General features: G+C 33.8%; 3 protein-coding genes across 3 annotated transcripts in view; 2 read left to right on the forward strand and 1 right to left on the reverse strand.

The window, feature by feature from the left end:
- LOC109619375 (uncharacterized) overlaps positions 1-25516 on the reverse strand; it is a 40900-nt gene that overhangs the window by 14606 nt on the left and 778 nt on the right. The window lies entirely within an intron of this gene.
- Positions 1927-16276, forward strand: LOC117693112 (uncharacterized). The gene is made up of 3 exons (XM_066078542.1): positions 1927-2985; positions 4322-4480; positions 12908-16276. Exons 1-3 carry the CDS (start codon positions 2905-2907, stop codon positions 15950-15952), a joined length of 3285 nt encoding a protein of 1094 aa, XP_065934614.1. The 5' UTR covers positions 1927-2904; the 3' UTR covers positions 15953-16276.
- Positions 20406-25516, forward strand: part of LOC105342864 (glutamic acid-rich protein) — a 79468-nt gene continuing 74357 nt past the window's right edge. The window contains exon 1 of the mRNA XM_066078544.1: positions 20406-20411. The gene's annotated coding sequence lies outside the window, so the exon portion shown is untranslated. The remainder of the gene's footprint in view (positions 20412-25516) is intronic.

Raw genomic sequence — 25516 nt, forward strand, 5'->3', positions numbered from 1 at the left:
CTCGAGAAAAAATAATGCTGATTTCTAGTGGTATAGCATTGTATAAAATAACATGAATTTGATGACAAAAAACATATCGTAAAATTGTATTATAACGAACACGTCAAACAAACAGAATTCACAGAATTGTTCTCAACTTGTTATTTAGGGAGTGCTTATTCTCTTTTGAGAAGTGGACAGGCATAGCCTACATGTAGGCTATGCCTGTCCACTTCTCAAAAGAGAATAGGGAGCGCTTTGCCCAGGCAGGCCATTCACTAGGGCATTCAGGCAAAATCCGGATAGCTATATAGTCTGTCCCAAGTTATTGCTTCCGTCACTTTTTGATGATTTTAATAAAAATACACATACCTGTGAAAGAAGTACAGTTGAAATTGTTGAAATAGAAAATATCCAAGATATTTTCATTGACAAATTGACCCTTTTCACTCATAAAACCAAGTTTACCGGTACATGAACAAAAACAAATTTCTTACGGAGATTTATACGGAGATTAATAATGGGTAATGTTTACATCTTTTCTCCATTCGGAAGTACTAGGGACACATCGCAGAGTTTTTCAACATTATCATCTGGGCTTAATAATGGCTGATGTAATGCAAAATCTCTGTAGACTTTCTATTTAAATTTGGGATGTGTACTGAAACCTGAAGCAGTAGAGGGGGTGTTTCAAAACAGATGATCTGGATATTTTTCATATTAGTGGATGAACGTAGTTTTAGCACAAAGGTATTTATTATTATGTTTTACGGTGCTACCGTTCTGGCGAGCGCAGCAAGAATTACACATACCTTGCATCATTGTCAACCTAGTGTGAATTTTTGTGACAGTATTGCTCTACAATATGTATGCCAAAAGTACTAATTTTAATGGTTATGATACATACAGCGCAACCCCCTATCCCGAGAGAGAGAGAGAGAGAGAGAGAGAGAGAGAGAGAGAGAGAGAGAGAGAGAGAGAGAGAGAGAGAGAGAGAGAGAGAGAGAGAGAGAGAGAGAGAGAGAGAGAGAGAGAGAGAGAGAGAGAGAGAGAGAAAGAGAGAGAGAAAGAGAGAGAGAGAGAGCCCGGTCCCTGTTTATAGGTGTGTAATTTCCCACTTAGTTTTAAATTGAATGGTCTGACTATATGCAATATCTACATAAATTTTTTAACTGTTTATTTTTTCATTTTTTCCCTTTTTATTTAGTTCAAAATGTCCTATTGTTTATTTCCTCCCTACTCATAAACTTACTGTACACGCATGCACAATTAGCTTAAAAATGGATCGATATGACAGTAAAGTATGGCTCTTGCTAGTGTATATTCATATAATCTCTATATTTAAAAAAAAATGAAAAAACAAATCATACGTCAATGATCTATACTGAAATCAGGCACGTAGCATCGGGGGGGGGGGGGCACTTTTTCTCGCAGCAACAAATTAAAAAATGTTATGAAAATAACACCCCCCCCCCCCCCCCCCCCCCCCACGGATTAGGATTTTGAGGATTTTGGAAAACTTAAAAAAATTCCCTTTTTTTTTTTTTTTTTTTTGCTTGTCAACATTTCTTGGATGAGTCTGCCCCCCCCCCCCCCACTTTCAAAAACGATGCTACGTGCCTGGAAATAGCTAACTGAAGTACACTCATTAGTCATTACAGATGTTTGATCCACCTCTAAATTTATCGCGGGAAATATAGCGCGAGAGCACTGTGACGTCATCCCTGACTTTGTTCATGTTTACTCAATATACGAAGGTATGGTAGCATGTAACAAATCTTTTGAGTCCCGCCAAGTATATGCGGTACTCAAAACGTGTATTTAAACTTTAAGACACCGTAATTTACGAGTTAAAAGTCGGCCATTTTGGTATAGCACCACGGGTGAAAACATTAGAGAGCATTATGGGACGCGACGTAGACAAAAAATTTTGTTTGGTGGTAGTCTTTTTCCCGCGCACACTGGTTCTTAGAGCTCGCTTCGCTCGCTGTTATAGAAATATCAAGCTAAAAGAACTCGGGACAGAGTATAGTAGTTGTCTGAAAAGTATAAATTAAGGGTCTTCTTCATGCAGTTCATAGCTTTGACAAATAACCACGGATAATTTGTATTTAAATTTTAATATGGTGATATATAAGCACTAAGCATTGTTTTCGAAAATAAGGAAGGGGGGCTCTTTATTTCTCATATTACAAAAAAAAAAGGATTTAAAATCTTGAAAATCCTTATCTTTGGGTTGGGGGTTGTGTTAATATTACTTGTACACGGACGGTGGTATGGGTCACCTGTCGATATTATTGTGGATAATAGTACATAAAATCAAAATACTTTCACTATTTTAAAATGATCAATTTTGAAAATATTTGACCAAAAAATATGTTTTAAGGAAGCCGACTTTAGTTTTCATTGTGCATGTTTTTGCGCATTCTAGTGAAATACAATGTATTTACACCTTTTATGCATTTTTGAAAACAGTTCTCAATTGAAAAACTACAAAAACACTAAATTCTATAATTTATGGTGAGACAGGGCGCCACCCTTTGTATAAATTGATGTTTTTAAATTACTTATTGGGAAAAAATGCTCATAAGCCCAAGTAAGCACAATATTGTATATACAGTGTCATTATTTTTGCTAAAATATGAAATTTTCTTTTATGTAAACTTTACATTGTAAAGCAATCATGTGAGATCTTATTTTTAGACGAATTCTGGCCTGATTTACAGGTATACCTCATGGTACCCATATCCATGTATCCGTGTATTTATAATCCATGCAACATGTAGACATAGGAGTGAAATGTACTATCCATGTTGAAAGGAAATCTCTTTCTGCCTTAACGCACACAATACACAAGTTGAAAGTGAATATATACTCTTATTTATTTGAACATAGTCATTTGTACAATGTATTTCCACTATAGTTATGAAGCTTCATAAAATTATTATGTATAATACAAGTGAAATAGAAAAAGTAGAAGGAAAAAAGAGAAGAAAACATTTACAGGTGTAGTACTTTTTGTTCTACAATGAGTTGCACATCAGTATTATACCGGTAGTGACAAATACAAAATTAATACAAAATTTAAGATTATAATATGCTCTTTAGTATTCTTCCCCTTATCCCTAGATTATTAAAGAATTTTTTGTATGAATGTCAAATGTCTTAATTTTTAAGACCGGTATTTAAATTATTTATTATAATATATAATTTATAGTTTTGATTTTTAATTTCCTTAATGGCTGATGAGTCAATTGCAGATTATGCGAAAGGCTGTAAATATATTACATGTACATGTATTACCATTTTCGTCTTAAACCTTTACCGGTAATTTGAGTATGAGGGGTGGCATTGTTTTGCCTCTTCTTCTCATTTGTCAACGGTTTCTGATCCGCTCTTGTCAGTGGCAGAGTGGATCAGAAACCCTTCACTTGGGAAGATGGTTTTACCTTCAGTGAATAACATGAATAATCATAATTTTCTTTTCCCAAAGAACTATTTTATTTAGAAAATGCATTAATCCAATTAGTGCCGATAAGTCAGCCTATTTGTAAAATACATGTACACTTCCAATGCAAGTGATTATATAGAGGAGTAAAAAGAAATCAATTTAAAAAGCAACTCCCAAAAATGATGAAAAATAAAAAATATACACCTCAATTATTTTGCTCTGCGAGTGCCATATTGTGATCAGTCTCTACATCTGTCCAATATCTCTTGTCAGGAGCATATATTCTCTACACTTATTCTAATCTGGCTCATACTTCACTCACAGTGCTGTGGTCAAAGGGTATGCAGTGACCTTAAATGATGTTTGTAGGTCAAGGTCATATCAGACCTTGCCCAAAAAATTTCAGAGCATACACACTCTTCACCTAATAGCCCTATTTGGCTCATACTTCACATAAACAGAGCTTTTGGGTCAATGGTATGCAGTGACCTTGAACCAAGAAAATGTGAAGGCCACATATCTCTTTATGATCAGTTTTAGACTGTAGATTAATTCCCATTTGCCAAAAGTTTTAGGTTAATTAAGATATAAGCAAAATTCTCTGAAATGCTTTTCATCCTATTGTCCATAATTTAACTTAGGCCCTTTGAGATGAGGTCACCATTTGAATGTTGTCTTATATCAAACAACAGTTTTTGAAAACCCAACTTCTAAATGTTGATCAAAAATTTCTATTCCATCATAATTAAGTAGTACATGTACCAGTATGTGCATTGTTCAAAAGAGAATTTGTTCCTTGAAATTTTGTGGATGTATTACTTGTACAATGATGTTTGAATTATGCTAGCTAGTCCCCATTTCATATTATAATTTAGTTACTTTTAATTTTAGGTGTGTAACACATGGTTTCATGCTGTATGCCAGAAGATAGGAATTGGTGACCTGAAAAAGTGGAGTTCCCTGAAGGATGCATACATTTGCAGAAGTTGCTGCTGCTTCTCAGATGGAACTGGATTTGACTACTTGTTGGGATTATCCAGACTTCAAGAGGTAATCATGAGCATCATTTGATGCTTAATTTTAATAAGGTAGAGCCATTTCTTAAACATATATCTATAGATTTCAAAATCTGCTAAAAACTTTTATAAGCTCACCCGAAATGAAGGTTCAAGTGAGATTTTCTGATTACCTGTTGATGTCGTCCGTCTGTAAACTTTTCACATAGGTTTTGACCCTAGGGCGGGGCCAAAATAGCCATATAGTGTTATTGCAATTAATGTTTTAAAGAATTGTCTTCTTTACTTCTGCTGATGCTGAATAAAAAATGATTGCATATAAAGAATGAAAAAAAAATAAAGCCATCTATCAAGATTTTTAAATTTCTTGTCTCCCATTGTAGGGATTAGAAACTAGGGCGGGACCAAAACACTCTTATAGTGTATAGGGTAGGGTTCTTAATGCAGGTTGTGGCCAAAATGTTAATGTGTATAAAATGTTTAATAATCGTCTACAGACAAAAAATAAAAACTGACTGCTACATGTAAGGCAAGGGTTATGTCTGGGAGAGGGGGGTATATATTTGTCTTATTTTTTTATTCTGCTCAGGAATTTCAATGAAATAAATAAGCAGAAAAAAGAAAGAATAAAGCTGTCTATCAAAGTTCAGTCTGAGGCAAGTAAAGTAACAATATCAGTAGTAAATTGTCTGAAGAATTTAATGGTACCAATTGTTTTCACAGAATTAGTGTGAAAATAAGGTTAATCCGTCCAAAACTTGCGCAATTTTTGTGCGCCGTAAATTGCAGTTTTTTACTATGGGAGGCACTGTAGCTTCCAGGTCGTCCATCCGAATTTTTTCAGACAGGGAGCTACAGACCTGCAGCTAACAGCATCGCTACCATGCATGTGTGTGTTTATATGTGTGTATGTATGTATGTATGAATGTATGTATGTATACATGTATGTATGTATGTATACATGTATGTGTGTGTGTGTGCACTCCATTTCAATTTTCTAGTAAATTAAAAAAAACCTTCCAATAGAATTTCCTCAACCTTTGCACAAATATGTTATTGGACGTGTGATTTTTTCAACCAATCAAATTTAATACCAGTATTTTGGTAAGCCTCGTTTTGAGGTCACAAACATTTACGTGACGCTTTATCAGACTCTGATAACACAACGTTGACAATACACATTTCGGTAATTTTTTGTACGACTTTAAGTAAATCGCTACCATATGCAATTCAAATGAACAACTTGATATTTTTGGGATTTTAATCTAGTTAAGGTAAAAAAAAAAAATAAATGTTTGTAATTTTGGAGGGTTAGAAGATTGCCCATAAGTAAAAGATGAGGCAGACAAGAAATTAAAGTCATCCGATTGACATCGAAACAAGCAGCTGACTCTGGTACCAATTTTCCGGTAATACTTATCAAACTAGTTAATGAACTAGACCAAAATTCAGAGGAGACTTTGACAGATATCCCACATTTATCACACGAAGATTTTTTACATATTATTAAAAGCTGCATATCTACTTCTATGGGTTGACATACCACAAGTAACTAGAATTGTCCATCAGAGCAGACTATAACAGATCGTTAGATCTTCAGCTACGCTTCATAATATATACGGATCGTTTATGTATGCTATATAAAAATGAATGTCACTTAATGAATCTAAATTATTTAACTTTATAACATATGTGTACATGTGTTGAGTTTCTGTTAGGAATATGAAAACTGCAACCACGTACATGTACATGTAATTAACCCCCTCCCCTAATTTATATACCCCAAAGCTTGGGGATAAGGATAAAATAGATATTATGAATTCAAAGTGGTTTTAAGAAATACTTGTGTCATACGTATTTATTTTGATCTGATAATTTTGATCTGAAAAATTAACATGTATTTTCCTAAATAATGCATTTCCCCTTACAACAAGTCATATCGCGAGGGGATGCTCCGCTTTGCGGCACCCTTGTTTCAGTTTTGCATCCTTTTCATGAGAATGTTGGTTTTTTTATATGTTTCTCCTGTTTTATAAGAATTATAAAGTGATTTCAAATTGTTGCTAGGGAAAGAATAACTCATAAGTAAATTCTTAAGTAAAACCTGTTACAAATGTGTTCGTGAAAAGCACTTAAGATATCTAGTAAGATATTCTTATGTTAAAATCTTAGGCAAAATTAACATAAAAATATTTTGTAAAAAGGGCTACAGATGATGATTAAATGTTAATGATGGTTGAATATTCAAAAGCTGGAACAATAGTGAATAACACAATATAGTTTCTAAAGCTTTTTTTTTGTTTTTTGTTGCAATGCCCACTGTGAGGGAAATCATGAGTTTCTGTCTGCCCCTGGGGATGGGGAATTGGAGGTTGTTTTAAATAAAATATGTATTTTAGCCACCTTCTTTTAGTTTATCTATGAAAACATATACACATAAAAAATAAACCTATCTTGAAAGTTGAATAGGGAAAATTAATATCTATCAGAGCCTTGTACCTTTCAATAAGAGGTCATGCACTTTATTATGATCTTTAAGTTTTTCACTAAAATTATAGGTTTCATGGTCCTTTTTGAAAGATTTCAGGCAGGAAGGTGGTCGTCATTACAATATTTTGATTTTTCTACTCCAGAATGAAACATTAAATGCATTAAATTATTGTATTTTCAACCGGGTTTTCCAACGGAAAAATCCAGTTATTAAAATGGTGAAAACGGCGGATGGGTGGGCGGCTGCCAAAAGGGTACCCTCATTGTACGGATAACTCCTCCTACAGTTCTTAAGATAGGAAGTTGTTCTTTTGCAGATCAATTGTACATATATCAGAGGTGTGCATATTGCTAGGATTTTGATTTCCGATAATTTCCGAAATAAATACCAGCTTTTGAACTTAGTCATTTTTTGGCAAAATATTGCATATAGGGTACCCTCATTGTACGAATAACTCCTCCTATAGTTTCCAAGATAGGAAGTTGTTCTTTTGCAGATCAAATGTACATACATCAGAGGTGTGCACATTGCTAAGATTTTGATTTCTGATAATTTATGAAAAAAATACCAGCTTTCGTCAAAGCACTTAGTCATTTTTTGGCAAAATATTGTATATAGGGTACTCCATTTCACTGGATACGGATTGACATGGATTATGGATACAGTTTAAATAAAAGAAAACGCGGTGTGCTGTCACATTGACAGCTTTTCACTTGTATTATAATAATTGTCACCTGGTACCATAGCCCATACACAAACTTGTTGGGGAGTCCCATATATGCATTTAATTTAACTCTGGCTCTGATTAGCAAACTTCCAAGAGATTTAACTTTGTAATGGGACGGTTTGTTATGGTTCCGTTGCTAAGATGTAAAAGCATGGATCTTGTGATTCCATCTGTGCCAGTTGTGAGGTCTACCACTAGAGCAATTTTCCAGTTGATATGTTTTGTGAAATCATCATGGACTTGGACGACATCTCCAGTTTTGATCTTATAACATGATGTTCCTGTTCTGTGATGGTATTGTCTCAGAGAAGTAAGATATTCCGTCTTCCATCTGTTCCAGAAGTTCTGTAGGAGCTGAATTTGTTGTTTCATAAATTCATTAGCTTTCTTGTGATTTAATAAAGAGTGATTTTTGGTATCCACTTCACCAGAATAAGGTAGAGATGTTAATCTTCTTCCATACAGCAACGGAGATGGTGTAAGAGGCTGCAAATCCTCCAGATCTGTTGAAATGTAAGTCAGCGGTCTCTCATTCAGCATTGCTTCTATTTCTGTTACTACGGTGTGAAGAGTCTCCTTATTTATCTTTGAACATCCAAGAACTTTCAATAACAAAGTCTTTGTCAATCCAAAGAGTCTCTCCCACCATAGTTTATTGTAGTTCCTTGCTTGATAGTTTTCTTATGGTTTGCTACTGCAACAAAGTTAGCAGTTGGTATGAACTCCTGTGGTTCTTGGTTAGATCTTGTACTGCTAGCATTTCCAGCATCCTTAATGCAAAATCCGTAATTGCTCTCCTCAATGAGTTTAAATCCCAGTTGTCATCTCCTTTGTCCCAATAATGTTCTTCCGAATGTCTGCTGGGAGCTTGTTGTAAATCATTGGTCTCAGAATCGTTCAATACGTGGTTTTGTTAGTTCCTAAAGACTCCAAACCTCTATAAATGCAGCACTCCATTTTGTCATAGAAAATTCTTAAACAGTCTGGATTGGATTTTGATAGTTATATGTTAATAAGAGCCCGTATGTGCGCACTAACGATTTTGTGATTTTGGCCATATCTTTCAAATAAGACATTTGTTGCCTGTCTGTACATGTTGTTTCTATTGGTTAAACTAATTCCTGAGATAATGCGAAGTGCTTTTCCACTCAACAACGATCAAAAATAACAAAAAAATTTATACATCAGATAATCTGTTGATTCCATGAATAGTTGTGTTAAAGCAATGAAAAATGACAATTAAAAACTGTCAACCATTTCAAAAATCCATAAAACAATATACAAATTCAAAGCAGAGCAACACAGTCCTCTAGAAAGATATGTCAAAAACTAAGTGTATGCAAATATGTGTAAAATTCGGGTACAGGTATTTATTTTTTGTTTTACTACCAAGGGGCCATATGGCACAATTCCCTTTAATCTCCTTTCAAGGCAATGTTGCTCAGGTGAGCACTGTGCTCTCCTAATATTTTAAAAAGAAAAAACAAGAATTGTTACAGAAAAGGATGACATCCCATACCACTTACATGTCAGCAGCTGCTTTTTATATACCACACATATTGTACAATGAATTAGAAGCAATTCTTCAATGATTTTGATAATTTTCAAACAAGTCTTGAGGAGTAATATTTTACAGTCAGCTTATAAGAGGTTTGATATTTGAAATAGGAAAAAGATTTATTTGCTAAAATATTTAAAAAGATGGCTCTACCTTACCTGATTTTGTGATTCATTTATCACAATCGCTTGATTAACGTCTTTTTCAGGACTCTTTTTGGGGATTAACACTGACTGTATCCGTGTGTAATTTTGGATACTTTAGGTATCCACTAAAACCTTAACCATTGTACCTAAAAACTGCATTTACAGGCACTGTTAATTCTTAACCCAAAGCTAGGCATGCTATTGGTAAAGTAATAGAAGCACATGTAAGATAGACAGAACCAAATACAGAATAATTATGGGAAGGGTAATACAGGCAAACATTAGCCTGAAGACTGAAATGGCTTAGTGGTTAGAGCACAAACTTTTTGGGTAACCTTATAAAACTAGGCTTTATGGTGGGTTTGATACCACTAAAAATTTCTTTTTTATCATTTGTTAAAATAACCAATTGGGAAACTGAATATAATGATAGTTAAACATTGTGCTTTAATTTGCAAACTTGTTATATAAAATTATCAAATAGATTCAATTGAAAAAAAATGAAATTGTAACTTTACAATAAACCAATGGGGATTTGTGCTATCTTATTCCTTCATATTTTTTGTGAAAATCATAAGTATAGATAGGCATATGTGCAAGAAGTTTTGATGTGATGATTTGTCGTGAGTTTTTGAGTTCATTTGTTCATTGGAGATGAAAGCTTAAGTGAGCTTTCTGATCACTTTTTGTCAAATTAACGTCTTTCTGTCTGTCTGTACTTCCATCCATCGATCCGTCTGTCTGTAAACTTTTTACATTTTCGACTTCTTCAACAGAACCACAGGGCAGTTTCAACAGAACTAGTACTGGTACACAGAATCATTAGGGAAGGGGGATTCAATTTTGTTTTAAATGAAGAACCACACCTTTTTTCGAGGGGATATAATTAGGAATGGATAAAAGTTGTTGGTAATTTTTTCAAAAATCTCCTTCTCAAAAAACACATGAATAAAAAAGCTGAAATTTCTGTGGAAGCATCCCCAGGTAGTGTGGATTCAAGTCTGTTCACATCATAATCCCAGGGATTGGAGGGGCAAAAATGGGAGAGGATTTTTAACATATGAATGTGGAAATTTTTTAAAGGTTTACTAGGAATATATAGAGTAAATCTTTAAAAAATCATCGTGTAAGAAACTTATCAGCCAGGTGATTCTTTAAAATTGATTAGACTTTTGCCCCTGGACGATTTTAAGCCTCACAAGGAGTTCAGAGATTGATGTAGGTTTATATCCCATATATAAACAATTGTTTAGGGTCTTTTTCAGAACTGCAGTACTCATCGTGTGATATGACTATAAAATCATCCTCTTAGAAAGGGGACTAATAATTTTATTTATACAGGATCTACATGTATTACTGTACATTGTTCAGATACTTCGTATTATGACTCCATTAAGCTGATTTTATCATGCCTATTGTTTCTCAGGTGAGCAATGTGGCCAATATGCCTCTTGTTTTTAAGGTGTTTACAAAAACACACTGTTGTTCATAGATACAAGTATTTTAAACAAGATTCCCATTTCACTTTTCAGCATACTACTTCATTGATATCACATGTTTGTTCTCCAATTAACTCTGTAATTTTTAACTTGTGAGCACAGCTTTACTAAAAGTTTTCTTTCATGGACATTTGTTTCCACATGTTTTTGACATGCATTTGATAAGTGGACGGGTGTACAAAAATGTGCCAGTCAGAATCTTTGTTGCGAATCACAGTTGAAATTCACAGCAATTCAAAAGTGTCATCACTCAACGCATCGTTTTTTGGCGGAAGTGTATTCCTACACGTTAGATTTGTGATTATAATTAAAGATTCAAGTTCATTCAAATCATGATCTTTGAGGCAGGGTGGGGTTACAAAGTGGGGAGTTAGGTTCAAAGAGCTAAAGCCACGAAGGGCCAATATCGGCCTATTTTTTCATGGAAAATAAAAAAAAAGCGGAGAGGAAAATAGTTATGAAAATAAAACTTATAGGTATTGAGCGTAAAATATGTCTGCAAAAAAAATTCTGTCATGACGTCATAACTATACTGTAGACGTTTAAACACACGCTCTCTAGTGTTTTCCGCTGAAATTATCAATTTTATCTCATTTATTCAAAATTTTCGTGATGGTCACACCCGTTGAACAAAATTAAATATATGTCATTTGGAAGAGAATAGAAAATGCAAAAATATTGCATACTTTTATTTTGTTCAAGAGGTGTGGCCACGTCTAAAATCGAACTTTACTATCAGTTTCACACTCACTGGAACAGTAGAATCACGGGGAATACCCCTCAAATATATGAAAAATAATGTCTCTACATTGCTTATCTGATTACAGAAATGTTTTGAAATGCAAAAATATTAATTTTATTTTGTTTGATTAATTTTCCTTTCGTTAGTTTAAACTGAAAAAGAAAAACACTCGTTTTAATACTGGGCGTATGCAGCTATGTCGTCTTAATAATTCAGATATAGCTCGGCTATGACCGTGTATTTGTAGTAAAAGACAAAGCTAACTTATCAATATGATGATTCTTGATATTAAAAGATAAGTTGATAATATGTAAACTCCTACCGTTTTTTTTGTGCTATGATAACTGCATAAATTCCATTATTATATAACACTCATCTCCGTGTCGCCATGGTCACTGTTTACAAAAAGGGCGATAACTCGAACATGTATTGATTTATCGATACATGTTTTTTACGCAAAAACATGCACAATGAAAACAAAAGTCGGCCTCCTTAAAATAAAACAAAAACATTTTTCAAGCTTAAATAATCCATGAAATGTAAATGAATGTAAAATGTTTTACTCTGGTGTTTATGTTTAAGGAATTTTACAGTGTAATTGTGCACTGATTTTATATAATTTCAGTAGTTTGAATTTGTTCATAAAAAACTTGTGTCGCATTTAATATGACGTCATAAAGCGTTGGTAAACCTACGTTAAACACGGGCTCTTTCCATGAGTCCTACACCATTGATAGGGACCAAACCAAGCCGATGCTTATATTTTTGTAAAGTACATTCAATTTGGCCTGAGACTGTTTCCTGGTAATATTGTTAAATTTGGATATTGGCCAATTTTGACCCTTCGTGGCTTTAGCTCTTTACAGAGGAATATATAGAAGAAAATGGAATAAGGCAAATCTTTCAAAATCCTCTTCTAAAAAAACAATAGGATATGTCTATAAAATCACCCTGTCACAAAAGGGGATGTATGTTTAACATAAAAATATCTGAAACAAAATTCATAAAACCAATTTATACAAGCATCCATTCTTCTACATTGTCCAGATTTTTGTATTTGACCCCAAAAAGCTGATTATATTATGGCTATTGTTGCTCAGTTGAGTGATATATATAGCTTATGGGCCTCTTTTTATACAATGAATTGCATAACTGTTAGCAATTTTACATAAGACTTTGGTAAAGGCCTGTGGGCCTCTTGTATATGAAAAGTAGGCTTTGTTTGGTTTCAAAACAATTAAAGTAAATGCATATATTATGTAATTAATTAATAATAATTATATTTGTTTTCATTTCAGGCTGCCAAAAGAGGTCGCCAACATCTACAGGACGCAGTACAGCGAGAGGCTTTACTTCTAGAGGACAGATATGTAAACAAAACCTGCTCTGATTCTATTCCATTTGATGAAGACAGTGTGGCACAACATTATCTTGACAGATACCATTTCAAATCAGGAACAACCCTTAGAGCAACTGGTGATGGAGACTGCCTGTTCAATGCTGCATCCATTATACTCTGTGGTGATGAAAGTATGGGAACCGAGCTCAAGTACAAGTGTTGCATTGAGATGGTATTGAATGGGAAGGAGATACAAAACCACAGAGACAGGGCAGCCATAGTTCTCCTTTCACCGGACTATGAAGATGCTGTTCTCAAGTGTGTCAGAAGTGGAGGATATTCCTGTGTGTGGACAATCATCGCCCTGAGTAACGTCACAAAACATAACATTGAGACATTGTATCCCCTGATAAATGGACCTAAAGATCTGGCAGCAAGGACAATGAATACCATGATTACTCCATCTTCAGGATTGACAGAGGATAAGCCAATGAAAATCATGTGGACACACACCTTGTCTAAGACCCCGTCGGCAAAGAAATCCTGGACTCCAAACCACTTTGTTCCTCTCATAGATGACCCAAAGATTCTTCATAAAGGCATATCAGCAAAGACATCAACACCAGCAGATAAAGCTGCATCTGTAATCTTCATTCCAAAGCATCCAACCCAAGGAGATAGGCCATGGAGAACACAAAGAAAGAGGTCCAAACCACTATCACCAATACGTACTGTGGAGAGTGACATCCATTGCTTCAACCGTTTTGAAAATCTCAGTGATAGTGAGGACTGTAATGACCCTGATTTTCAATGTTCAAGTACAAGTTCCAGCACTGACAGTGATAGTGGATCAGCAGGACAGCAGCAACCATCCAAAAGAAGGAAAACCAATAAGAAAAAAAGAACGAAACCACAATGCCCACCACGTTCAGTTGGAGAAGAACTCATGGACACCAGTATTCAAGATGAGCCAGATAATAGCCTTCCTAGCCCAAGACAGAGTCATCATGATACCTTTGTGCAGAAAGACACATCTGTGTCTTGTGCATGGAATTCTGGGGAAGATAGCAGTAGAGTTGAGCCCAAGTTTAGTAAGATTACTTCCAGTATGATGCCCCTTCCAAACCCTGGAAGATTCCTTTCACCTGAGGAACAACTTGAGATTCTAAGATCAACAGAAAATGTGGCAACAAAGGTTCCCTCAGGAAATAAATCCAACTCCTATGTGATTGTGGACGATAGTGTGAATAGAGAGAAACGCAGTAACAACATTCGATCAGATTTTGTTGATGACTGTGGAGTTTGGGATTCAAGTACAGGAAATACCGTCAACATTCACTTTATGATAACCGATGAAAAACATTGCAGGTTAAGGACCATATTTCTGAAAGATGGAATATTCTGCACTGAAAAACGATCAAAGTACGGCAACAAAACAACACAACTTTGGAATCCAATTCATCCACAACCAACCGAACAAAATTTAGTGAAAATCCATAGATACTATACAAAACAAAAGGGAAACCACACGTTCAAGAAACGGGTGACTACATTTGAAAAACTACCATCTAAATTTGAATCAAAGACAAACTTTGCATTTATTGAATATTGTGGGCAGCAAGAAAAAATCAGCAGACCTCATGGAAATTCACAGGACAAAGATGAGCATTATACTAGAACAGATCCTTTGATATTGCACCAGGCCAATCAGCTAACCAAAGACAAAAAACCTACAGAAATAATGAACATGATGGGAGAAGACAATTCATTTATGGCACCGAAGAATTCCAAACAGATTAGAAACAAAAAGTACAGGGAAACGATTAAAGAGGAACCCCTTAAACCGACAAATGTAGCAGACGAAGTATACCAAGTGTTGTGTTCCCTACAAACTTCTGACTTTATTCAACAGTTAGTTTTTACCAAGAAGAAGAGACCTATTATCCTCCTTTACTCGGACAACCAAATTAAGGATCTGAGAGCAAACTGCCTAGGAAAGCATGGCAGCGTGATTGGCATTGACCGAACCTTTAACTTAGGATCCTGCTATGTCACGGCCATGACTTTTAAACACCAAGCAGTTGTTCAGCGAGAGACCAAGGGAAACCCAATAATGCTTGGCCCAATAATGTTGCATTATGAAAGCGATTTTGAAACATACACTACCTTCCTTCAACATATTCATCAAAAAATAGGAGACAATTCAGTTATCCTTGGAAGTGATGAGGAAAAGGCTTTAACTAAAGCAATTCACCAGGTGTTTCCTGCAGTAACCCATTTGCTTTGCACAAAACATTTGAAAGATAACATTCGTCGTAATTTACAAGACAAAATTGGGTGTTCAAAAGAAGATCGTGAAAAAATTATTAAAGAAATTTTTGGACCACAAGGCGTTGTTAAAAACTGTGATGACTCGACGTCTCATGAAACCACCTTCTATAAGTTGAAACCATATTTCCAAAAATATCCATCTTTTCAAACTTACTTTGACAAACACTTACGTGACAACCTCATCAACCATGTCATTAGGCCTATCAACGATGGAATTATACAAGAGCTCTGGACAAATAACAACACAGAATCAATAAACAACAGGATGAAGATGGAATGCGATTGGAAAGCGAAAAAACTACCAGCCCTTATTGAATGCCTTGAGAAGATTACCAACAGTCAGATGCAGAACTTGAGGAGATCTTTGTATGGTTATGGAAATTTTAAGTTGACCACCCATTTTTCCAAATTTCGATTAAGTCAATCAACATGGGCAGGAAAATCTACAAGGGAAAAACAAGTTCTATTTAACAAGTTTTTAACAACCAGGAAGGTGAACATCTCTGAAGAATTAGAGTCTTCAAAATTTGATTCTAAATTTACCATACCAAAAACAAAGACATTAGCCAAGAAACCAAACCAAAGAAGCAGACCCCGTGCTGAGAGAACTAGGTCATTTTTTAAATTAAAAAAGTCCAAAAGGAAATCTGCATGTTCAACAGATGAAGATTAATTCTCAAATGAGCATTACCTCGGCATACAAGACAAACTTAGTTGATATTTATTGTAAGACTCTTGGAAGTGACATATTGTACGAGATTAAAATAATTATGAATAGTTCTGTGGACTAATATCTTTGCATGCAATATATTATATGTCTATACCATCAGCAAATATATTGAACTTTTTGCATCACTAATGTGCGCTGTGAAGTGTAATGCTTGACTTGGACTGATTAGCAGAAACCATAGTATACCCATGTCATTGTTGAATTTATGTCATTGTTGAATATGTGAAAATATCATGAGACTGCTATATAAAATTGCATAAATGATTATTATTGATGTTTTGTTATTATTCAATTATATTCCAGTGTAAAATGGAATCATTTGTATTCATGATGGCTCAATTTTGGTTGCTTTTCTGGATATATCCATTTACCTTGACAAACATTTAAGAAATTTGATCCATGAACCTAAAAAAACCCAGTAGCAGTTCACCAAAATTGGTCCTCATGAAGTCAAGTGTTTTTTAATAACATTGAAAGATGGAGTATAAATATCCTCCTATAATTTTGATACAAAATTAAACTGGTCTGTAAACTGAAGATTACTGTGGTTCAAAATCAGTGTCAATGTGGTAAAGGATAAAAAAAAATATTTGGCAAAATGTTTGCAAGTACACACCATCATTTGAATATATCATTAAAAGTTCAAGGTTCAGCTATCATAAAATCACCACCGGTGATTAATAACCTAACTGTATAAGCCACTTTTAATTGGCTAATGAATATTGATAACTTCCATCGGGACAATATTGCAGTAACCATGTGTTATTGGATTAATCTACCGTGATAAAGGCATTCATAGGATTTTAATTTTCAATTCAAATTTATTGTGATCATTCATTTGGGATGTTCATCAATTAACACATACCAGAAAGCAAAGAATATGTGTTTGTGTGATTGAGGATGTGTGTATGTTTATTTGAACAATAAAATGCTTTATTTGGTGATTCATTCGGGATATGAAGGTAGCGACATTGCAGAAAAAATACATAACCCCGTTATCAGTTTCTTGTCAGTTTCAGCCGCTGCGGATTTCTACCAATCATTCAGGTAGTGTAGATTTATACAAGGGTTGTTCGGAAATTATTGAGACAATTCAAATATTTCCCTTTTTAAATGAAGAATTAGTGTTAAAGTTGGAATAAAAATCGAAGAAACCCCAACAAGTAACTAAAGAACGTAATATTAAAAGAACATCAAATGTTTCGTTTACGGCGGTAGATAAACAAGTCGGTGGTCGGGTTACCTGGCACAGGCATAAACTCTGAGATTAAAAACTTGAACATCCAATTTCTAAGTGCCCGTATACCTACAGTTAATGTTATAAGAAATGAAATAATATATGTTCGTTTTACAATTTTTGCGACTACATTTTGACCAAGTTTCACTGATGTTTGAGTTGAAATACGAATATGGTACAAATATATTTACCAAGCAATAGAAAATTCAAATCTGACAACGACTTTACATTGAATTTTGACGTCATGGCGGTGCAGCGAATATACTTCAAACTGGTTAAAATATCTTAAATTTTATTTGGCTTGAGATAACTGTTTTATTCGATTACTTACTTATAATGTCAGTAGTTGCCTGTTATTTTATTTTTGCATTGATTGACTCAGAGTTTCATAAAAACAAAAAAGCAATTTCCTGTATCTTTACAGCCTTACATTAATTGCATTTCATAACATTCACAGTAATGTCTAATAAGCATTAACATGTTATAAAATGTGTTAAACAGCTAGTCTTGTCAATAAATGCATTTCAATTTTGGTGTTCTAAGAAGTAAGGAAATGATGACGTCAGGCTAACGTCGTAATGAAAATATAAGGTTTTGAGAAATCTTTTAAATCTTTAAAGTTTTTTTGCCAAAAATTGGCCGAGAACACATACTAATGTTTTTTTATGAATTGATTCATAATTATCTCCTCTGTTTTTGTGTTGAGTATGATTAATTTCGTCTGATTCGTTTAAAAGTTTGGAGCATAGTTTTGTAATGCGTTTCTCGGTTAAAATGTGCATTTTACTATATATTTCATTGAAATGGCGTTGCTTGATTTTATTAATGACACTGTATTTGAAACACGATAACATTATTACCGCGCAGACGAATCTTAAATAAATTTTAGAAATAAAACTATAAAACCTATGGATCACGTGGACAAATTTTCAAGGTAGGTTTTCTCACAAGCAGGTAAACCCGCGAGCTACCTTAAGGCCACGCAATTGCTTAAACAAAAACTATACGATGACAAGGATAAAGAGCTTCAGTTCGTCATATTTTTTTTACTGATGGTTTTACTAAAATTAAAACAAAGGGACTAAATATCAAGCTCTTTTTACATGATAACTTTTATCAACAGTTCTGAAATACAAAATGACTGAAGGAGACATTAACAGTAATTTGACTTTCGTGTAAAAATAACCCGAAATTTTTTCCACAAAAACTCAAGAATGAGAGAAAATATAAATGATGACATCTTGAAATGAAAACAAAAGATGAGAAATAAAGAGCAAGTCTTATTTTTGATCGTCTGTAAGGTGTTTAAAACACAGGAGCAATGAGAAGCGTTAAAATGACGTTGTGAAAAATTTGCAGAACTTGCGCCGGGTCACTGGTAGAAGGCACGTTGAACAGCTAACTAGGGATGATCTAATCATGCCGTAGACAGAAAACTTTTTACTTCAATAAACTATATCCTTATTTAGATATTTGTGAAATTGCAAGGGTTATTCTTTGTTCCTAAACGAATAAGAGAAAATGTCTCAATAAATACTGAAAAACCCTCGTATATAAAGCACTAAAAATGGCTAGCGACACGAAAAATTGAAATTGTGAAAATTCGCGTTGTTAGCCATTTTCAGTGCTCTGTATATTCAATTTACTGGTTTAGTATCTATACATAGACCCGATACGTTAAAGGTGCCTTGTGTTATTAATATTGGGGATATGTTTTGTATATTTTAATACATGTATACAATGCACTTTGATAATGTTTGGTTTTTTTTTTTTTTTACGAAACTAGAGGTATTGCGAGCAAGCTCACAAATGAAAATATCGAAACTGAAGTCTTTCTCTAATGGAAAAGAATCGATATGTCTCTTTTTCTTAAAGTTATGTTGAACTAGCACAAACTCAAATCAGGACATAATTACAGGTCACAAACAATTTAATCTTTGAGTCAAATTTTAGCTTAAAAAATTCTAATCATTACCCATTACAAGATATGGCCCAATCGGTGAAAAAACGGCACATAGTTGAAATTTCATTTGTGTAACATGTTGTTACAAAAAATTCACTAAGTGTATTAATTATGAACATACTTAGTATCATTTGAGTATTTACGAGTTCATTGGGGTATCATTGGGGTTCATTGGGGTATCATTGGGGTATCATTGGGGTTCATTGGGGTATCATTGGGGTTCATTGGGGTTCATTGGGGTATCATTGGGGTTCATTGGGGTTCATTGGGGTAAAAAGACGCACCCGAAAAATTAAAAGAAATACTGAATTATTTAAAAAATCTTGGTTTGAAAGATCCTGTTTAAGAGTTGTCTTTCTTCATTTTACTTGGTCTCAAATATATTAGGACCAATTTTCTAATTTAAAAAAAAATCACGAAGAAAAATTTAAAAAGGTAAAAGTATATGCTAAAATGTAGGAATAAGGTTAGAAGTGCTTATGATAATGTTTGAATCTGAAAAAATTATATTTTTGATGAATACATTAATTTATGGGTAGCAGGGGTGATACTAAAACAAGTCCCACGGAGAAAACAAGTCCCACGTAAGTCCCACGTAAGTCCCACGGCATACAGGGCTATATATTAATACAATAAATAATGATTATGATTAAATATGATAAAATAATGATAAATCACAAAACAAAATATTTTAAAAGCATTAATTACGGATTCATTGGCGAAAAATCAAAGATAGATAACTCGTACGTATAATTCATATGCCAGCAGAAGAAATCTATGTATGTCCGCCGTTTAATTGATGAATACTTTAAATTTTCTCTAAAAAAATAAATTCTAATAGCAATAAAAAGTTGACTTTACGTTCATTGATCAACACAAAATTAGCAAAAATCTGGTTAGTAGACAACTCCTACGCAGAATGCATACGCCCGCCGAGAAAAGTTCACACCTGCCGCTTACCTGATGGATGATTTTAATGTTTGTCTTATTTACTTTATATTTTCTAACTTTAAAAATGATCATTTTAAACTCCTGCCGATTACCTGATGGCTAATTTTTATTAATTATACCCGCACTTTCTAAAGAAAGTTCGGGTATATTGTTGTTACCCTGTTCCGTCAGTCCGTCCGTCTGTCACGTTTTACTTTCTCAAACTGCTCTTACATCTTATAAACCAGCAAACTGAACTCTTGGAGTTTGGTTGGGGGTGTCATGTTGTTTTGCAAAAAGGTTTAAAAAATTATCTGGTAGTCCTGGGGGTCAAATAATTGGTAAAAAATGACGTGTTTTTTTTTTAACAGAAAACATTCTTCCTCGAACTCCTCCTACATTTTCAACAGTAGACAAATCATGCATCTCGGAATATGTTTTAGGGTAACAAAATTTAAAAAGTGTTTAATTCTTCATTAACATGAATTAAATTTTTAGATGAAAGGTATTTACAGCCTCAAAATGGTTTGTTATGAATAATATGACTGTCATTTTCAATGCAGCTTCATTAATTTTCTCCAAAATCGTTTCGGAGCGATTCTGCAATTTTTTGCTGCATTACGGGTATACGAAAGGCATTTTAACTGTTTTTAACTGAAATTGCTGAGCATCGTAATGAAACATGTTGCATTAATCAACCATTACGTAGAGGTCGTATCGTTAAATCAGACTGATACAACCGGTATGCAGAACAAAAAGCAAGTCTTCTGACAAATAGAGATTGTATTATGTCAGATTATATCGATCCAAGTAAACAGGATAAACAAAATTCAGTGTTAAAATGTTGATATTAGGCAGTTATTATTTTGAGAGGGTGATGATCTTTTCAACATTTTCAACTGAGACAGTGTTTACAAACGCAGCCATTACCAGATTTCCTTCGTTTCAGAAAACAAAGCTGAATTCATGTTATAATACCTTTATAATAGGACTTATGAAAAAAAGGATAGTTGTTTTATAAACAACAAAACATATTTGTCAGAAAGTATGTAGTTCATATGGTTTTAATTTATCAATAAGAAAGCAGAACTTCTTTTGATACACGTCTTAATAAACATTGAAAATCAAAAGTGCAGTTTAGAATTCAACTAAGTGTTTACGAAACAAGACATCAATCAACAACATATGATACATCAATACAATAAATTGTATGTACACAACATACATATCTAATGATCGGTCGTCTTAAGAGCTATTACACCTTTCTTTACAACACTTATAATATATAAAAATTGTTAAGCTTAATTCTATCCCAAGTAATGAAGTGAATATCGATGGGATAAGCATTAAAGATTACCTTCCGGGACCTATCACAAAGGACAACTAAAAACGGCCACATTAAGCCCGGGGCTGATCAAAGCCAAAAAAACAAATATTACACAAGTCTATAGCAAAATTCTACATTGCATGATATCAATGCAACGGATGTAACCGGGTATATTTTGGCTTCAATTTTCAATGGAGAAAAAAGCACCCGGTTCAATGATTAACGTTGTTAAATGATTCAACTCAAGGACGTGGCAATATTTTTGCTTATACGTCTGGTCTGTTTTGTAAATAACTAGACTTTGACCCGTGCGTGCATGGGTTGACATATTGCATATGATATCGAACATTTACAAAATAGAGATATCGAAACACCATATATTGTTGATATTTGCATAACCAAACTTCAAGCCTACAATAATGCTATTAATTCTACTACACTCTGCTGAGTTGAAAAAATTGTGTCTCTGGAAAGGCCCTCACCACAGTTAAAATGCCCCCGTAATGTAGCAGAAAATTGCAGAATCGCTCCAAAACGATTTTATAGAAAATTGATAAAGTTTCATTGAAAAGAACAGTCAAATTGTTCACAACAAACCAAAAGTTTAATTTTATAATTGAAGAATTCAACATATTTTAACAACGTTTTTTACACACTATGTTGACATTCGAAACTCTCGGGATTTTTTTTTTATAGTAAATGCACTGTGTTAGAGTTATCTCCCGTATTTTCTTTGATGAACAGAAATTTCCAAAGAAAATTAACACGCATTTGTTTTATCGTTTCCAAGTTTATCCATGCAAATGTGATATTGTGGAAACATAAAATAAAGAGCCTTCCGTGATTAAGCGTGAATTTAATGCGCATGCGCAAGATTGTAAAATCCAAAAAATTCAGATGATTTCCGGAATTTTTTGAGGAATTTTCGTTGATTATTAATTAATGAAGCTTGATTGAGAAAAAATAAAAACAAATTGGTAATCTTCAAGTACCAATGATATTTAAAATATATAAAACAAAAGACAGTACTCTTCCGATTTATCGGCATTAAAGCTAAAAAATTCGAGTCTATTATTTTAATATAGTAGTATAGATAATGAATTATACTTTCACTTACAAAATCAATTTTGTTTTTCTGCATTTTATACAAGCTTCTCGAAGATAGTAACACAAATGTTTAAATGTTTACGGTTATGAATGGACTATATAAATTATTAAGAAGAGACGTAAGTCTGACTAGTTAAAACACTGATGGCTTATAATAGTGTTTGATTAAGTGTTCAGTGTAAGACTTAGAGTACATGAGATACATAAGGATAAAGTGTTGTTCGTCTTCAATTTCATATGGATTACATGTACATATAAGTTTTAATTGAGTGACAGAAACTCTGATAATTCTGTTGCATGTAGCGACCTTGCCCTATCAACGGGAATAATAAAAGTGGACTGCAAGGTTTTAATAGTCCTTTTGAGCTCGAGTTAAATATTAGCTAGGTGTAAGTTCATACGCTATGCATAGTATCTTAAAACATAACTTTTTTGTGTTTCGTAGATCTACTCGTTCATAACTGAGAGGAGAGAGAGAGAGAGAGAGAGAGAGAGAGAGAGAGAGAGAGAGAGAGAGAGAGAGAGAGAGAGAGAGAGAGAGAGATAGAGATAGAGAGAGAGAGGCTGTTGTGTACACGGTCGTCTTCCAATATACAGGTAGCTAAAGGTTTTTTTTTTGCTTCTTCAGGGACAAAAAACCGTACAATGCACACAGAATATACAAGAAACTTACACGAGTATACAGGTGTATAGGTAGAGCTATCAACTGTCACCAATCATCTTTGGACATGTTACCCCCCCCCCCCAACTAGCCCCCAAATATTATAGTCAAGGAAATAATGAGCAAGTTATTTTGTAATTAGTACATGATTTGTAGAAATAAAAATACATTAATCTACATGTCCGTGTTCAGATTATGACAATGCTCCCGCCTTTTTTTTTATTACAAAACTCTGCGTTTAACTGTTTGAGGGAAAGTGAAGTAAATGATTTTAAGAAAAACATCTGCACATGTCAAATATACTTTGAAGAATCAAAAATGTTTATTAATGCGAGCATTATATATTCTTGACTTTTTATTTATCTAATGTAAACCATTTCTCGACCTTCGATTCATTCTGTTCAGTGTGATTCATTAAAACTGTCGGAATGACATTTTCTCCCAAACATTTAGAATGTGTATGTTGCAGTGACTCACTTACCGACTCGCGACAAAAATACATGTAACAAAATATGTCAGAGACATAAATGTTATTTATGTCTCTGAATATGCCTATCAGTTTGAAAATGAATGAAATATTGGCACAGATTTGTTGTGTATGTCCTATAGATATTTATTTATTTTCCTAAACATTCAATCCCGTTTGCTTGATAGTTTTCTCTATATTTTAATTTTATTGAAAAAATACATGTTCTAGAACAGTTAAACGCAGGTTCAACCACATATAAGTATTTTTTTCTCTCGATGTTTGTATTTTTTTTTCCGTTCATGAAGAGAGAAAGAAAGAGAGAGAGATGGATGGAGAAGACGGAGAAAGAGATGAAGTGAAAGAAGGAGGGAAGACAAAGAAAGAGGGAAAGAGAAATTTAATTAGAGATGAATGTTTATAGATATACATACCGGTGGTATTTGTATACATCTACGCCTGTATGATTCTAGCAGTTACTAGTATTATGAAAAAATCGATTAATTAAGAAAAATAGAAAGTTACTTTCTGTTTCTGTTTTTTGAAACACGATTTTTCATCCATTATGCAGACTTACGTGGGACTTGTTTTAGTATCAGCGTTAATTTATATTTAACTCTTTAAAACAAAATGTTAGTAGTTACATTGTCCTTTACTTTTTATATACAATACAAATTATAAACAACCATATGCATATTTATACATACATTAGATGTCCATAGTGATACACATGTACGTGTGGTATTTAAAAACATCCTCTTTTTTCAAGATTCTGTCGTTCCCTCATTTGGCTTGCAAATCCGGCTTCCACTGCTATTGCTAACCTACCTAGCTATATCTATTTTAATTAAAATACATTAGTTAAGTTTCAAACTTTCAATGCAAGTCTTATACAATGTACTACAAATGCTTTAAATTTGGGAAGTTGGATTCAATTAATACAAGAGATGGTACTACGGAACTTTAGTTTTAACGCTGTGCCGGATAATTATGCCAGTGCCAAGGTGGCATTTTTGCACCCGCTTAAGATGCAGTTTCGTTAAAATATATATATACCAAATGATAGACCATTGTCTAGAGAGTATATAACCACTTTTATTTTTAGTGTATTACACCTGACAGGTGAGATATTTACCTTTAAAAATTAATATCCCATAGGAAAATGATAATTCCCATAGGAGAAACGATTCTCCTACAGGAAATATTGACAATCCTATAGGATTTTCAAGTATCCTATAGGAATTATATTTCCTATGGGAGAAAGCTATTTCCTGTAGGAATTTGACTCAGACAGGTATTTTATCAAATCCAATCGGAATTGAAATTCTTGTAGGAAGTTCTTGTATTCCGATAGTAATTTTCAAATTTCCTATAGGAGTATTGATTTTCTTATGGGAAAAATTATTTTCCTGTAGGAATTTAGTTTTGAAAGGTAAATATCTCACCTGACAGGTGAGATACAATGATAACAAAGGTGGTTTCAAACTCTTTAAGCAATGGTCTATCATATGGCATATTTGAATTTTTCAATATATGTAGCTTAGACGGGTGCAAAAATGCCACCTTGGCACTGGCATAATTATCCGGCACAGTGTTTTTATATTAATCATGCATATAGGGTTCAAGTGAAAATTATCTGCTCACCTTTATCGATAATCCGTCACATATTTATGATCGTCTGTTGCAGATGACATGACAAATATGTATTGCCAATAGCAGGGAAACAGTATATTATTTCGATTTCACGTTTTGTCTACATAACAGCTGATAATCAATGTTAATTGAAAGCTTTATTCACGAAGGGAATTGACATATT

This window comes from Magallana gigas, chromosome 3, assembly GCF_963853765.1.
Source record: "Magallana gigas chromosome 3, xbMagGiga1.1, whole genome shotgun sequence".
NCBI lineage: Eukaryota > Metazoa > Mollusca > Bivalvia > Ostreida > Ostreidae > Magallana > Magallana gigas.

Coding starts and splice junctions, on each gene's coding strand:
- LOC117693112 (XM_066078542.1), top strand. CDS start 2,905: ATGAAGCTTCATAAAATTATTATGTATAATACAAGTGAAATAGAAAAA. Junction 2,986..4,321: donor AGAGAAGAAAACATTTACAG/GTGTAGTACTTT, acceptor TTTTAATTTTAG/GTGTGTAACACATGGTTTCA. Junction 4,481..12,907: donor GATTATCCAGACTTCAAGAG/GTAATCATGAGC, acceptor TTTTCATTTCAG/GCTGCCAAAAGAGGTCGCCA.